Genomic DNA, 15,533 nt, shown 5'->3' on the forward strand with positions numbered 1-15,533 from the left:
AGGTTTCTGACTCGCCTGAAATGCGGTGGCTTCTCTCACCCCTCTGTCTACCCCAAATGATGGAATGTTCTGGGTGAATAAACAATTGAATTTAGAGAGGAAGTGAATTGATACCATGAGCCTTGCTGGGCCCCCAGCAACAGAAGCTTCCTAGAAAGGCCACAGGTCGGGTAGGAACTTCTATTGACCCTGGAATATGGAGCCTGGGAGAAGAGAGAGGGGTCTTGACACCAAGGCCAAGGTCCTTTGCAGGCCGTCTGTCACCCTGCACAGTGTGCCGACAAGAGTGAGCATCTCCTGGGCAGCATATTCTGCCCTGACCCGTGGGGACATCAGATCATGTTAAGGATGGAGCCACAGAATCTAGGGTAGCAGCACGACCCCCTGACTCGAGTGGTTCCCACAGCCCCTGCGGGGCCTGTCGGGTGTGGCCCAAGGCATCTCGCAGATGTGCTCAATGCTGGGGACAGGCCGGCCCAGCCATGCCCTGCAGGTTTAGGCCATTGTCACGTGATTTCCAAGGACCATAGTAGCTGGCCTTGGGTCCCTGCTAAGAGACGGGGGTGGGGTGGGTAGTGAGGAGACAGAGGGAGGTTTTCCTGATTGACAAACATGAGCCCAGCCCTGAGCTCCAGTCCCAGCTCTGACAACATCGGATCACAGTAAATCTCAGGCCCATTTGCTTCCCTTCCCCTCCCCTCTCCCTCAGTTGCCAATCTGTCTTCCCTTATCTGGCACTGATAATGGGGCTCGAAGTGTGCCCTCTGGTCTGGAGGCGTGAGGATTCCAAGAAGCTCTCAGGAGCAAATGACTCCATCAAGGCTGAAAAGAGCCACCTTGTGCCGACACGCACGCTTGCTCCGCCACAGCTCACAAAGCGCTTCCAGTCTTTCCACAACCGCTGTCAGCACACGGCGCGGGGCTGTGGGGCCAGGATTCTACTGCTGGATTCTCGTCTTCACGGACACATCGTCAGCCCCGGCCGGGATTCCAGCACAGGGAGCTGAACTCTGTCCTGTGCTGTGTCCTTGGCTCCATGTGACTCCTTGGCAACCTCTGAGGACCCTCGTCAAGGCCCAAGGATCAGAATCCCTACCTCACAGTGCTCACTTGGTCCTCCCTGTTCTAAAACAAGAAGAGAGAGAGAGACTAAGGGACTGAGTAGCATTTATGCCTCCTACATAAGGACCTCGGACCAACAGGAGGAAGAGTAGGATTTGCTGATCACGCTGTGCTGGTCTCATTCCAAAGTGGCTCTAGACCCCCCTGCTACTAAAGCCTAACCCTCCTGTCTAGGTCTTACCAGGCCTCCCATCCCAGTTAGGAGGCTCCCGGGCTAACCCCAACATCTGGCTCACCTGCACCTGCAGCAGCACCTTTGTTTGCGCAGTTACCTCCTTGAAGACTTTGCTGAAGCCTCTTATCTGTACCGCAGCCTAATTCCCTTCAAGACGTGCTCCCAGGCCGTGGTTAGGGAGGTTGCAGAATGTGGAACTATTTGATGTCCTAAGAGCCCCGGCGATGTGAAAATGACCAGCAGGCTCAGTTATGTTGCCGAGGTTAAACATCAACCATGGAATTTGCAAATGGGTAAATACCATGTAGTGTGCAGGGAGCCAAAGAATCTGTTCAAAAGCAGCTGCCCGGTAAGTGTCAGATGGGGCCTTAGTTACGCAGCAACATAGGCGGGCTGACAAAATACACCCTGGTGTTTCATAAACCTACCGCGGCAGGGAGACTAATCGAAACAGCTCTCCTGTCCAGCAGAAAAGTCCATATGCAGAGGAGATAAATGAGAAGAGGCTGTGGGCTGTGGAGCATCACAGAAAGCCAGTTTCCTCTTAGAGATGGAAGTTAAGTTCGCAGTAACCTGAGATGCCCCAGGCCTCTCCAGCTGGGACAGGCAGATGAGGTGACATCAGGAACACTTTCCACCCCACGCGCTGCCTGCTCAGAACGGACTTCAGGCCCCAGCGGGGGATCCAGGCCTATTCCTGGGAGCTAACTCATGTCAGTTTCTCATGAACCAAACTCGTCCTGCCAAGGGCTCCACCAGACCCAGCTGTGTCTTGTCCACCCCTAGGGCAGTGGGACGTGTGCACTGATGTGTTGTGAAACCAAGTAGATCCCTCCCCACCTGGCGTTTGCCCCCCAACGCGTTTGTTCTAGGACTGCAGTGAAAGAGCCCTTGGAGAGTCTGACTCGCTGGTCCCCACCCCCATAGCGCCCAGGAAGGTCTGGACCAGGAGACAAACCTAAGCATGTGACACCACAGGTCACTCGAGATCATCCTCCTCCCCCAGGGACCAAGGTTTCATTACTGGGTGCACCTGATCTTGCCCAACTGCCTCTTCCTGGGAGAATTCATATAATCATGGCTGGTCAAGTCTCCATGTTGGCCAAACCTGTGAATCCCGGTTTGGGCTCAAACAGAGTTCCCCATTTCAAAAAAAATTTAGACTTTTTCTTTCTTAAAAGTTCAGGTGATGCTTCTGGGCTGCAGTCACAGAACATGGACAATTTCCATGGCAACATCAGGTGTTAATGATGTTCTGGGCTCATGCTTGTGTTGTTATAATATGCTGAGAATTAAATTAATTCAAATAATGGCTATAAAGCAATCATTTTAATTTAGAAAGTACATACTTTTGTAAAAACTATTAAATGTCTAGAAATTTTTTTACAGAAAACAACTGTGCAACCTTTGATAAATTATCACACTGCTCCACCCTCAAAGAGACAAGAAGAAACCACCCCAAATTCCTACAAACTCTAACCCTCAATGAGGCTCTGTAAGCCACACCTTCCCAAATGTACCATAAACACCCATAAAAAGAAAGAAGAGATAAAAATTCTTGCTTGAGGAATTTATCACCTGCCTCCATGTCTATAAACGTTCTATGGACACAAAACACAATCCCTGGAAACCACCTATATTTTTGCAAAAAAATCATTTGGGCTGAGGGTTTGGAATCCAGAAATGGGTTCCTAGTGTGTGCGGTTGTCTCAACACAAATGCACAGGAGCAAGAGTTCTCCAAAGCCGCTCCTGCAAGTGTTTGCAAACATTTGCACTAGACTCTTGGATGGAGAAAACGTATTATAGAGCAACCTCAGCTTTTTCAAATAGCACTCATATGAATTAGTACATCACGTGCTCCACATCTCCATGAGGGAAGCCAGGTGAGTATTAACTGCCTTGCAAATACAAACACAGAAACACAGGTAAGGTCAGCCCTGCTCAGTAGATAAACCCCAGACATGAGACTGGCTGGGTAGGCTTGTCATAACCAGATCACTCTTGCATCCAAAGATAAAGTTTGTCTCCTTGGAGACTGGGCAGATTTCAGCATAGTTTGCTTTGGGGCCAACTCAGAGCATGGGTGGACCAATTCTAGCTGTCCTTGACAAATAACAGCTGGGGTTCAGCCAGGAACTTCTCCCCCACCAACTCTGCTCCACAAGGCAAACTTTAAAGTGCAGGGGAAAAGAATCCTCCATTTCTCAGCAGGGTACAGTCTGGTCCCCACTGTGACTTTGTACATCCCCCAAGGGGAAAAAATCTCAAAACCAGGTTCAGGGGCCAAGTGGAGCAGCCAGGTGGGATCACTCAGAACCATGCTGTGCTGGTTATTAAGCTAATTTTCTCTTGGCTTCAAAATCCATCCTCTACGTAGAGATGCTGGGGTTGGGATGCTGCAAACCACATCCCTGCTTTATGCCGTGATAATCTCTGCCCATAGGGGGCGCCAGCGGGAATTCGCAAGGCTGGACAAGGAACTGGCTCCTTGCTTCCTTCCTGTTTGCATTCTGCCCACCTTCTACGGGCTTCCTAGGCCTGTCAGGAAGGCTGCTGGCGACCTTTAGCAGCCCTTTTTGTTCACCCAGGCAGTGGCAACTCCTTCCCGAAGAATTTGAGTCCAGTTTTTGGTTTTACTAACACTCACAGAAGCAGCCTCATGGGTGTCCCCTCAGAGACACCAGCCAAACAGCTCCCCCCTCTCAGAGGTGGGGACACTATCTCCACAGGAACTGTCCTGGGAGCTCAGTGACACCAGCTCAACCAAGCATCATCCCCACTCTCTCCCTCCTTCCAGAGTCTGAGATTCAGCCCACAGGTCCCTTCTCCCAGTGTCTAACTTTTAATGAGTCCAATTTCTTCCCCTTGTCCCCCCAGCCTCAGGAATGACAACTGCTCCCTGCAGATGCTACCTCCACTGATCCCTTTTGTATTATCTTTCTGCCCTCTTCCGTTCCCTGGTTAATCATTCTTTATATTAAGTTATCTCCAGTAAAATAACTGGTGTGATTTCTGTCTCCTGTCAGGCCTGGAAGATTCACCCACATTTACGTTCTAAGCATCTACGGCTCAGACTAGCGCCAGGGGACTGCTCGACCCCAGCAGACCACACGCCGGAGGGTGTGCAGCCACGGTGGTGTCCTGATCGGGTCTCTCTCAGCCGACCTGTGCAGGGAGGAGCGGGGAGGGGCAAGTTCAAATTTAAAGGACATAGTGAAATTTGTGGCAAATGAAGCTTATTTGCTGTACAGTCTTGGGGGATGGCTGCGGGGACCCCTTGCTACACTTGTGAATGTTTCTCCTTGCTGGCCAGTAGCGAGCTGTACGGAAGCATCCTCATCATAGGCTTGCGGGAGAAGATGATCTTGTTATAGTTTGCAGTGGGACATTCTCTGGAATCTGTGTGTATGCGTGTGGGTTCTGAGATCGTGGCGGGACTCACGGCCAATACAGAGTAAGCACCCCACAACGATAGCGTGGTGTCTGACAACATGTCCGTGTACACGTCACCAGAGGACTTGGACGACTTTCTCCTTTTGAGCTGAATGACGCCAGAAGGCTTGTTCTGCTTGCAGCGGCCCTCCTCAAAAGTTCGTGTGCATTCCAGTTCTCTCATTTTGCTTTCCTCAATGAGCCTTTTCACTATCGGGGAGGTATACGTGACATAGGCTGGCCAGGGCTCGTGTTTTTCTAGCAGATTCAGGGGAAGTCCAATGTTTTCTGTGAGTCCTACCAGCAAAGAGAAATGAAGACCATTTAGAGGCACTCACATGCAATAATTCAATTCTTCAAAGAGTGGGAGGGTATTGGAACCACATTTTGAAGTCTACTCCATTATGTATCCCTTGTATTCAGTGGGAATAAAATCCAGTCCAAAGCTGGGGGACAGAATGACATTCTAGAGAGTATATCAAGTTAAAAACAGCAAAATGGTAAGCAGCAGGAGACTTGCAAGTAGGTGTGGTTTCAAATATTTGCAAAACCTCAAATTGTTTTACCCCTGAACTTCTATTTTTTTCACCAGTAAAAATGGTTACTTTATGGTTATTGTAAGGCCTAAATAAAGTAATATATTTTAAGGGCTGGGAACAGTCCTGCTTAGAGCTTGAAAGCATGGGCTCTGCACCTGACTGCTCCAAATTCCTCCTCTACCCACTTCGTAGCTGTGAACCTTCAGCAAGTTTCCTAACCCTTCTAAACTTCAGGTGCCTCATCTGTAAAATGATAATTAGAAGAAGACCACGTTCATAGAACTTTCTTGTGGATTAAAGATAATTCACACAATGCTTTTAGCACAGTGTGTGACATAGTAACCAGGAAATGGTAACTACTAACCTTTCAGCTATGCACTATCTCATTTAAACCCTTTATAAGGCAGGTATTATCCCCACTTAACAGAGGGTGAAACTGAGGCTGAATAGCTTGCACAACTAACAAGTGGTGGGTTTGAAATCAAGCTTAACAGGCTCAAAAAAAAAAAAAAAAACTTAATCTTTTCAGAGCTGCTGCCAGAACTTTTGGGTGCTCAGGGGAGGGAGGCTTTACTAGAAATTCAACTATTCCTGATTTGCAGATACCAAATCATGGGTGGGTCAGTCCTTCCCTTCTTTCATTTGCAACTTCACTCTACCTAACAGAAATGCTGCAAAATGTCTCTCCTGCAGCTGCTGCCTTTCCCCATATTCCCAAGTGGTGCACCCTTTCCCTAATTCTGTATTCTTTTGGTAATTTCAATGGGAGTTTGGGAAGCAAGGGAAGTTAAAAGACTCATCCTGCAATCTCCAAATTGAATTCAGTAAAAAATGCTGGAAACGGGGATAATCAAGAGAAGATGCAGATTATACAGTTACTCCTGGGCTGCCCTTTGGATGTCCAGGAGCCGGAGCTTGTCTGGGACAGACCTGTCAGTAAAGCATGTGCTGTGGAAGGCTTCCACCTGCCCGCAAGACTCTGCTTGAGGAAGCCAAGACGTAAGACAAAACCTCTCACTAGAAAATTCCCAGCAAGGCTTCCAAACACAGGCTTGGCTGATCATCCTTGTCTCCTCAAAGCAAATGCAAAATGCAAAGATACCACAGGTTAGGGCATTTGCACGGATCTGGTAGAGGGGAAACTAAAACCGCCTGGAGCAACACTGAGGGCAGGGGAGTCTTCCATCTCCTGACCACACTGTATTCTCCGCTGGCACAAGAGTGACTATCCACGGTGCCCTATATTTTCCCACCCCAGCCCCCCACCCCGCAAAATCCTCCAACTTTAGCCAGAACCACTGAAGGAGCTTCTGTCATTAATGCCCCCAACCCTACCTTCTTCTGTCTTCATCTTCCTCTCAGCAGTCCTCTCTTTCGTTTTTACAGGTTTCTTTGCATCAAAGGTCCATGTTCCTTTTAGAAAACAATACTTGTTAGCCAGAGACTCCTCAAACCGAACTGAGAAGAAAGTGATTAGCAGCCACTCTGCACAAGGCACAGAGGACTCCACCCCCCGGGAAGAGAACATTCCTTCCACAGAGTTAGAGAGAGGCCAGGTGAGCCCCTCAAAAGCCTGCAGCGTGGCCTGGCTCAATCAAGAACCCCAGACTGGCCCGGCCACTGCCTCACGCCTGTGATCCTAGCACTCTGGGAGGCCGGGGCAGGAGAATTGCTTGAGGTCAAGGAGTTCAGGACCAGCCTGAGCAAGAGCGAGACCCTGACTCTACTGAAAATAGGAAACATTAGCTGGGCATGGTGGCACATGCCTCCAACTTTAGCCAGAACCACCGCAGGAGCTTCTGTCGTTAATGCCCCCAACCCTACCTTCTTCTGTCTTCATCTTCCTCACAGCAGTCCTCTCTTTCGTTTTTACAGGTTTCTTTGCATGAAAGGTCCATGTTCCTTTTAGAAAATAATACTTGTTAGCCAGAGACTCCTCAAACCGAACTGAGAAGAAAGTGATTAGCAGCCATCCTGCAGAGCCTAAGTCCTACAGTGTCTGCATGAGGCTCAGAGGACTCCACCCCCCAGGAAGAGAACATTCCTTCCACGGAGTTAGAGAGAGGCCAGGTGAGCCCCTCAAAAGCCTGCAGCGTGGCCTGGCTCAATCAAGAACCCCAGACTGGCCCGGCCAGTGCCTCACGCCTGTGATCCTAGCACTCTGGGAAGCCGAGGCAGGAGAATTGCTTGAGGTCAAGGAGTTCAGGACCAGCCTGAGCAAGAGCGAGACCCTGACTCTACTGAAAATAGGAAACATTAGCTGGGCATGGTGGCACATGCCTGTAGTCCCAGCTACTCGGGAGGCTGAGGCAGGAGGATCACTTGAGCCCAGGAGTCTGAGGCTGCAGTGAGCTATGATAAATGCTACTACACTCTAGCCCAAGCGACAAAGTGAGACTCTGTCTCAAGAAAGAAAAAAAAAAACAAAAAAAACAATAGAAACAACCCTCAGAGAGTCATGACAATCTCTAGAGATGTTCTCCTTTCTGGTCTCTTCGCTCTAAAGGAGTGAGCACTGGGCAGGCCTGGGGGCTGTGTGGAGGTTGGCCCACGAAGGGAGGTGAAGAAAGAAATGTCCCCATTTCAAAACCATACCATCTTCTCTTCCAGAGTGCAAGTGTGGTCATGTCACTGCAAGTGAGTCCAGTTCCCACCTGCCAACCTGCCCTTGTCAGCCTGGAATGAGGGGAGGAAGGTGGCAGAGATGGGCAGCTGCCAGGACTCGACTGCCGGAGCCCCAAGCCCAGGCTGACCCGGGGAAGTCTCCGTGTGGCCCTGCAGTGAGAACTCTGGAGCAGTGGTTCTCAAACTTGAGGGTGCGTCTACCTGGGGGGCTTGTTAAGACCCAGATTGCTGGGCCCACCTACAGAGTTGCTGATTCAGCAAACACTGTCCTAAACCAAAAAGGGAAAGGGAAAAAAATTGGAGATTTGTAAGGTTGTTATTAAGTACGCAGAGACAGGAAATGGGTCCAGGAGATCTTTTCAATTCCTTTCCAGTTCTAAGATACATGCTTTTACCCAAGAATTCATTATTTACATATTCAGTTGACCGGTTCCTGTGTGAAACACTCCCCTGAGATACTCAGTCCCGAGGTTTTGCACACCTCTTTTCTCCTAATCAAGGAGCTATTGTGAAATGCAAGTGAGTGTATCATTGACAGGGGCAACCTTAAATTCCACAATTCCTATAAAATAGTCACAAATTTTGGCTTTTTATTATAACACACCTAACAAAGGACAGCATCCTGGAGATTCATTGACATTCATCAAAAAAAAAAGGGCTATTTTTTGTCAAACCTATTTAGAGACAGGGCTTGTGGAGCCCCTTATAGATCTTAGCGGCAATCTTCCACAACAAGGCATTTCCAGAATTCACAATATCATTTTTGTGAGGCTAGGGAGGAAAAAATGCTCAAATAGTTGTCTAACCTAGAAAGAATTTCATGTAACAATTTTTCTTTAATTGGAAGTGAAAGTATCTTATTTTCCCCCCCCAAGACCTACGATAGGGTCTCAGAATTTAAGATCATCCATTCCAAGTGCCCCATAACCTAGAGCAGGACACTCAAGTGGCCACCCAGCCTGCACCTGTCCGCCTCCAACGGAAGGACTCTGGACTTGCCTTCCACATTTGTAGCACTGTTAGAAATTTGTACTTCTCTCCATGTGTAAAATAGGACTAATTAATCATGCCAGATGGTGGAAACACGTTTTGAGCTGGCAACATTTGGCGGATGGGATTTGGGATCATTCTTTTCATCACTGCTTCTAAGTTTCTAGTTAATGAAGCCTCAGGGAAGTACCATTCTTAGTGATTCATTTGTTTCAACACCAGTGTGCATTTGCATAACCAGCCACCTCGCTCAGAGCCTCTTGCCATGACTGATCGACCAGGACAGCAGCCCCGTGTGGCCAATAGGATGATGCTACAGAATGGTGGGTCTTCCTCATACCTGCTAACGCAGGGACTGGAAAATTATTTAAAAAAAAAAAAACAAGGGAGGGCATGTTTGAGACTGCCTCAAAACTCACGGGGAGCCCTTGTTTGTTTGAAAAGAACAGGAGACAAATAGTTGACATTAAGTCTGAAGACAAGCTGTGGGCTTCTATAATTTCCCTCAATTCCAACACAAAGGTTCCATTTTGTCTCCCTATAAATGAAATGCAAACCAGCAGTCTACAGACAGACATAGCATTGACGGGAGGGGCAGGGGACATAACGTTGAAGTGGCTTTCTTGTTTCTCCTACAGACACAAAGCCCATGTTCAATCCACTGGGCTCCCAAGGCCAGCTCCCGTCAGCCTCCACCCAATCTCTCATCCCACCGTTTCCAGAACCTAGTCTGGCAGACTGGGTTTGGCCTAGATAATTCAATTACCTGGAACCTGACACAACATTGTGCCTTTAATCATGTACCTTAACTTCTTAGGACCTCAGTTATCACTTACAAAAGGAGGATTAGAATGAATTCCTGCCCTGCCTCTCTCAGAGAGACATAGTTGTTTTAATAAAATGTCCGGAAATTAAAGTGCTTCTCAACCAGTGGCCCCCAAACTTTGCTGCACGTTGGAATTACTGGAGATCTTTAAAAAATACCAATGCATGCTCCTAATTCCAACATTGTGATTTGATTAGAACACGATGCAGCACAGGCATTAAAATTAAAAGCTTCCCAGGCGACAATGTGCAGCAAAGTTTGGGAACCACTTTTCTAGAATCTAAACCAAAAACACTGAAAATTTATAAGGCATTATTATCAACTACTTAGGGACAGGAAATGGGCCCTGAAGATCTTTTCAGTCCCTTTGCAGTCCTAGGACGCGTGCTTTCATTCAAGAATTCCTGATTATATAGTCAGTACTGCATCTCAGGGGCCTTTAAACATGCTAAAAGGGCCATGGTCCATTTCCACAACCACCACCTGCCAACACCAAAACTGACTTAGAACAAATGAGCAGGAGAACCAGGGGCATAAAGCAGGGAGTTAAGGAAACTATGGCTGTGGACACGATTCTCATCCAAAGCTGATGATCTCATCCTCTGTGGCTACAAGCTGCATCCTTATCTCAGGAAACCATCTTGCAAAAGGATTTCATGGGTTCCAGGCGGGACTGATGGATTAGTGCATTGGCGCAAACCAACCCCATTCAGACTCTTGGCCCTACTAATGCTGTGGAAGTATTGTCATTTGCATAGTCATGATGGCCAGATTATTATTTTAATCCTGTGTTTCCTAAACTGTGTCCCACAGAATGCAAGACTCTCTCAAGATGTTAATAGGCATTACTTAAAGAAAAAAAAAAAAAAACACGGCAAGGGCCGCCACCGCATACAGCCAGACAGATTGTTTAACCCAGGAGTTGCCACTCACATAATCTAAATTGTTATGCAAGATTGCCGGCCTGTCCTTAATCAAGTTTGGGAAAAAAATGCTGTGTTACACATATTCCTTTAGAACAGGATTTCTCAGAGCCTGTTATGCGTCAAATTGTTCTGTAAGTCTCCAAAACGGAGACTGAATATGCAGCATCCTCTAACCTCATTGGACCAGAAAAATCAATCATTTATTCACTCATTCGCTGGGTAGAGCACCTTACAGAACTAGAAACCAACGGGACATTTGCGTGGATTCTGAAACAATGTTCTTCTCCTGCCCCTTTTGGAATTGCAAGCCTGAGAGAATGTTCTGACATAAGAGGGCAGAAGGATAGACTTGCTCAGGGTATAACTGGATCTTCAATGATTCACCTGCTCTGAAATCAGACGCAGCGTCCCACGAAACTGTTTACTCCGAAGAATAAACTCCGTTGGAAACAAGACCCATTTTCCCCGTGTTCAGCCTCACTCCTCTCCTCTCTGCTCAGGCTCTTTCTCGGCTTGTCTCTCCCCTCTCGCTTTTCTCCCCGAGCCACCCCGAAGCCCTTGCCAGGGCCCCAGAAGAGGAATCACATTTTCTCAAACAGGAACCTGATGCAAAGTCTCATCTCACCTCTGCATTTCCTCCCCTCCCCTCTCCTTTTTTTGTTTTTGTGTTTTCTTCCTGTCCTCTGGCTACCCCTCAGTTATTTTTGGCTGAAGAGGAAGCTGCCACTAAGGCCAGGGAGCCTTGGAAAGCTTATCTCTGGGATGCCAGAGAGCGCCAGGGAACGAGGAACTCAGGGCAGGCGCCTCACCTGTGGGTCTCCATCCCGCGGGCGCCGCGCGCTCAGGGCGCATGCGCGGACTCCCCGCGTTTCAGACTGGGGGGACGCAGAGGGCACATACGACCGACTCCCCGGGAGCCCCGTTTCTCGTGGGCTTCCCCCGCTTCTTTACCGGACCCCATGGGGGCCACGGAAGCTCTGCCAGAGCCCCAGCCCCAGCTCCACCTAATGGGCTGGGGGGGCGCAGGCAAGGGAATCCTTTGATGTGCCCTTGGCGACACCTCCGGGAGCCCTGGGAATCCCAGAGCGGTTAAGAGGGAGGGAAGGGAGAGTGGGGAGGGGCAAGGCAGTGTTTGGGGAAAGAAGAGGCTTCTCTCCCCTTCTCCCTGTTCCACACCGTGCTGCCCCCACCTCTTCCTCACTGCGGTCCCGCCCCTGACACACGTGTCCTCAAACAAGCCCATTACTGCACTCTCTCACTACACTCTCTTAAAAAGCCACGTTCCAAAAAATTAAAAAAATTAAAAATTATATTAAACTAAAACTAAATTAAATAAATAAAGTTTTGAATAGCCAAAAATAATAAATTCAGGTTGCATATGGTGGGTGGGTCACTTCAGTCATTGTCAGTATGTTCTTATTGAGACCACGCCCCTTTCTGGGGGGAGGCCGCTATCTCTAACACATCTGGGGTGGGGAGGTGGGTGCCTGATCAGAACTGCCCGCCTTCGAACACAGATTTGGGCATTATTGGTTCACCACTTTTGGTGAGTAGGAGCGGATATACTGCTTCTTGATAATGTTTCTGTACTCTACATATTTTCTGTAAGTATTATCTGTGTTCTTTGAGGGTGTTTTATTTCCCAACACCGAAAACAGAGTTCAAGGATCTGTGGCTATGCAGCATTTATTCGTTCGTTCATTCATGCAGGCTTGCATGCATTTAAATATCCATCTTGAGCTCCAAACACTGCACTTCCAAGAGGAGCACGTTTTGCACTCACCCAGAGTCCACCATGGACTCTCCACACACACCTCTCACTTTGAGGGTCCACCCTTCTCAATGTCAAGGGGCCACACAGATTTCCCACGCTGATACTAGATCAAACAAGACTAATCCATGCCATCAGTGTCACCAGAAACAAAAGCAGAGAGCTCGTTGTCTGTAGGCCAAAGCACATTCCTTCCCGCAGTCCCCCTGCAGACACGTATGGAGCATGTCCATGGACCGGGCACTGAGCCGTGGTTCAAGGAGCTCACGGCCATGAGGAAGGCAGACTATCAGTTTCCTGATTCAGCCTGTGCAGGGAGAGGTGTCGAAAAACAGGTTCAAGAAGAGAAAGTGGTTGTGCTGAGAATCAAAGGGCAGAGGAAAGGATAGGCAGTGGGCATGATTAATGCCAGCCTCGGTGTTTCCAAATCCTGAGTGAGGTGCTTCTCTGCTCAGGAGCTGAGTTCTGCGTTCAGAGTGCAGATAATCTAGGCTGTTTACAGTGTGTTTTCTGCATATGAACTTCAAGGTTGAATTGGCTGAATGAACACTTTACAAATTCACTGCAGGAAGAAGCATTAGGCGTTGTTTACCTATTAGGTACAACTATAAATCTGAATTTTATATGGATCCAAGGAGTATTCAATCATAAATGTTAAGTTCCCACCCTAAGATGAAATATGAAGACCCTTTAGGCACAAAACACATGTGGCCGTGTTATCTATAGATCAAGTTCAAAATTTAAAAGTGAAATTTCCAACACAAGCCAGACAGGCATAATCAGAGGAGAGCTTTTCAACCTTTTCTCTCTGTGGACGTTTTTTGGGGTAGACTTGTACATTGAAAGGCTAGACAAGTAGGAAAGATATGGGGAAACAGGCAGCAAGAAATAGCCCTACAGCCCATACTCAGGAAACTAAACACGAAAGGCTTTACGCAATTTGTGTGTAGAGACCCTCTCTCTGCCTGATAATTGGCTCTTGAGTAATGGGACCATGAAAACGTGTGGCCTCACAGTGTCTAATCAATCAGAAAAAGGAAGTCCTGCTCTGCTGGAACAATGGGGACATTGTGAACCTAGCGAACACATGGGGAAACAGCCAGGCGTTTCCCAGGCCTGGGTCAATTGATGAGCCAGGCCATCCCTTTTAAAGTGCTCCAAGCACTGGGGATGCAGGCCACTGTTTGTTTTGAAGAAGGTGACTTGCATTTGAGACTTTGCCTAGAAGAAAAGAATTAAAATAGCTGCTTTCTATATGATTCAATTATTCCATCAGCCCATGGGCAGCCTGTCCTCAGCAGCATGCAGTTTCTCCAGCTCATGCCAGAATGTGAGAAAATACATGTATCACACACTGCACCCAACTCTTGGCTCAAAGACAACCCCCCCCTTTTTTTTTTGGTAAGAGTGCTTAACACGAGATCTACCCTCTTACATTTTTAAAGTGCACAATACTGTGTTATTAACTATAGACACAATGTAGTACCACAGATCTCTAGAACTTACACATCTTGCATAACTGAAACTTTATACCAAATCAGCAACTGCTCTATTCTCCCTCCTCCCAGCCCTTGGCAACAACCATTCCATTCTCTGCGTCCATGAGTTTGACTACTTTAGATATCACATGTAAGTGAATCATGCAGCATGTGTCCTCTGAGACTGGCTTATTTCACTGAGCATAATGAATTTGACAGTTGCTCCATGGCTCAGGGACTTCATTAGGAGCCACTCTGATTTTTATCGAGCATGACAGTGCTGAATGGCCTCAGTCACTGTTGGAAGATGTCACACTGGTGGCCTCGTCACTAAATGGCTCACACTCACTGTGCTTTGGGAGTAAATTGGTTTGCTTTCCATGATTCTTTGGTTCCCTCAGCAGTCACCTAGTGTCTTGCCAAATGAGACTTCAGTTGGCTGGGGCACTTTGCACCCAGTTACTTGGAGATGGCTGTTGGTGGCCTTTGCTGTGCTCCCACAGCCTGAGCTCTAGGATCACGCCTTGAGAGTCTGGAGAGCGCTTTCCATTGATCCTGTTGCTGTGTCCTTGCTACCACGCCGTGAAGCATCCAGGCTTGCCATGACTCTTTTATCAAAGGTCACAGGGTGGGATGTGCTTTTCAGGGGACCTTCCCTGCCCATAGCTAATCTTGGCCATGGGGAGCCAGGACTTGTAGCCAAATACATGGGTCACACATTGTACCCAACTCTTGGGTCACAGGTGACCCCCAAAATCTAGTCCCAGGAAAGCTTCCCAATTTCGGCTCTTACCACAACTCTCCTCCTACACACACAAACACACACACATGCACATACACACACATTTGTGTCGCTGTACTCATGCATACATGCATACACATACACACATGTGCGAGTGTACACACCCACAGGTGATGCTCTAAACAACCATCACTGCCCACGCGCTCGTACCTTTACTCCCTGACACCTGCTGAGCCTTTGCCCTGAATTCTCTTCCCACTCCCCACTTCTGAGGAACTGTATCTCCTTCAAAACAACCCAGAGCCTAGCTCCACCATGCAGAGAAACCTTTCCTAACCCTTCCAGTGAGGGAATCTGCCCTGTACTCTCAGAAGAGGGTAAAATTGACCCTATTTTAAATAGTGTTTATCACACTAGGTTGAGAAAATCGTCGGGGTGCAAAAAAGTTGTGGGCTTTACTTGGAGCCTTAGTAAACTGATAAAATTGCATTCAAAATCAGAAAAGTTGAGGATAAAAAGCTGAAATTTGGAGACACACACCCTCCCAAACATCCCTGAGACTTTCTGCCAAGAGCACTTTGTCAGATCATCACTAGAGGACATGACCTCTCCCCCGGTCCCCTGCTGACCTTTCCAGGCAGGGCTGTTTTTCTGCCACCTGATCCACAGGTTTCTGAGCCTGGAGGCAGGCACTTGTCCTCCTTATCCCCGCTGCCATTCTCATCTACTTTCCTTCCTCCCTCCTCCTGTGAGCCATCAGGCCACCCCGCCTCCTCAGCCGCGTGGTTGTTGCCTCTTTCCACCCTGTCCTCTGCCCCTCGGTCCCTGACAACGTTAGCTCCTGGGACCCAGTGGCTTCCTCTGCACCACTGCTCCTGGCATCACCAGGGCTTCACCGTCCCCTG

At 48.2% G+C, this 15,533-nt stretch overlaps 1 protein-coding gene across 1 annotated transcript; it reads right to left on the bottom strand.

Annotated features, from left to right (window-relative positions):
- Window positions 1-4,579: 4,579 nt before the first annotated feature.
- CDRT4 (CMT1A duplicated region transcript 4) lies at window positions 4,580-11,489 on the bottom strand. The gene is made up of 3 exons (XM_045525263.1): window positions 11,447-11,489; window positions 6,606-6,728; window positions 4,580-5,028 (listed from the first exon to the last, which is right to left on the bottom strand). Exons 1-3 carry the CDS (start codon window positions 11,487-11,489, stop codon window positions 4,580-4,582), a joined length of 615 nt encoding a protein of 204 aa, XP_045381219.1.
- Between the last annotated feature and the right edge of the window lie 4,044 nt (window positions 11,490-15,533).

Source organism: Lemur catta, chromosome 15 (genome assembly GCF_020740605.2).
Source record: "Lemur catta isolate mLemCat1 chromosome 15, mLemCat1.pri, whole genome shotgun sequence".
Lineage (NCBI taxonomy): Eukaryota > Metazoa > Chordata > Mammalia > Primates > Lemuridae > Lemur > Lemur catta.

Bases quoted from the DNA above. Each gene is read 5' to 3' on its own strand.
- CDRT4 (XM_045525263.1), bottom strand. From the start codon at position 11,489: ATGCGCCCTGAGCGCGCGGCGCCCGCGGGATGGAGACCCACAG. The intron at 6,729-11,446 runs GTGAGGCGCCTG...CTTTCTTCTCAG, and splicing joins CGCGGGATGGAGACCCACAG to TTCGGTTTGAGGAGTCTCTG. The intron at 5,029-6,605 runs GTAGGGTTGGGG...CTTTGCTGGTAG, and splicing joins GAAGATGAAGACAGAAGAAG to GACTCACAGAAAACATTGGA.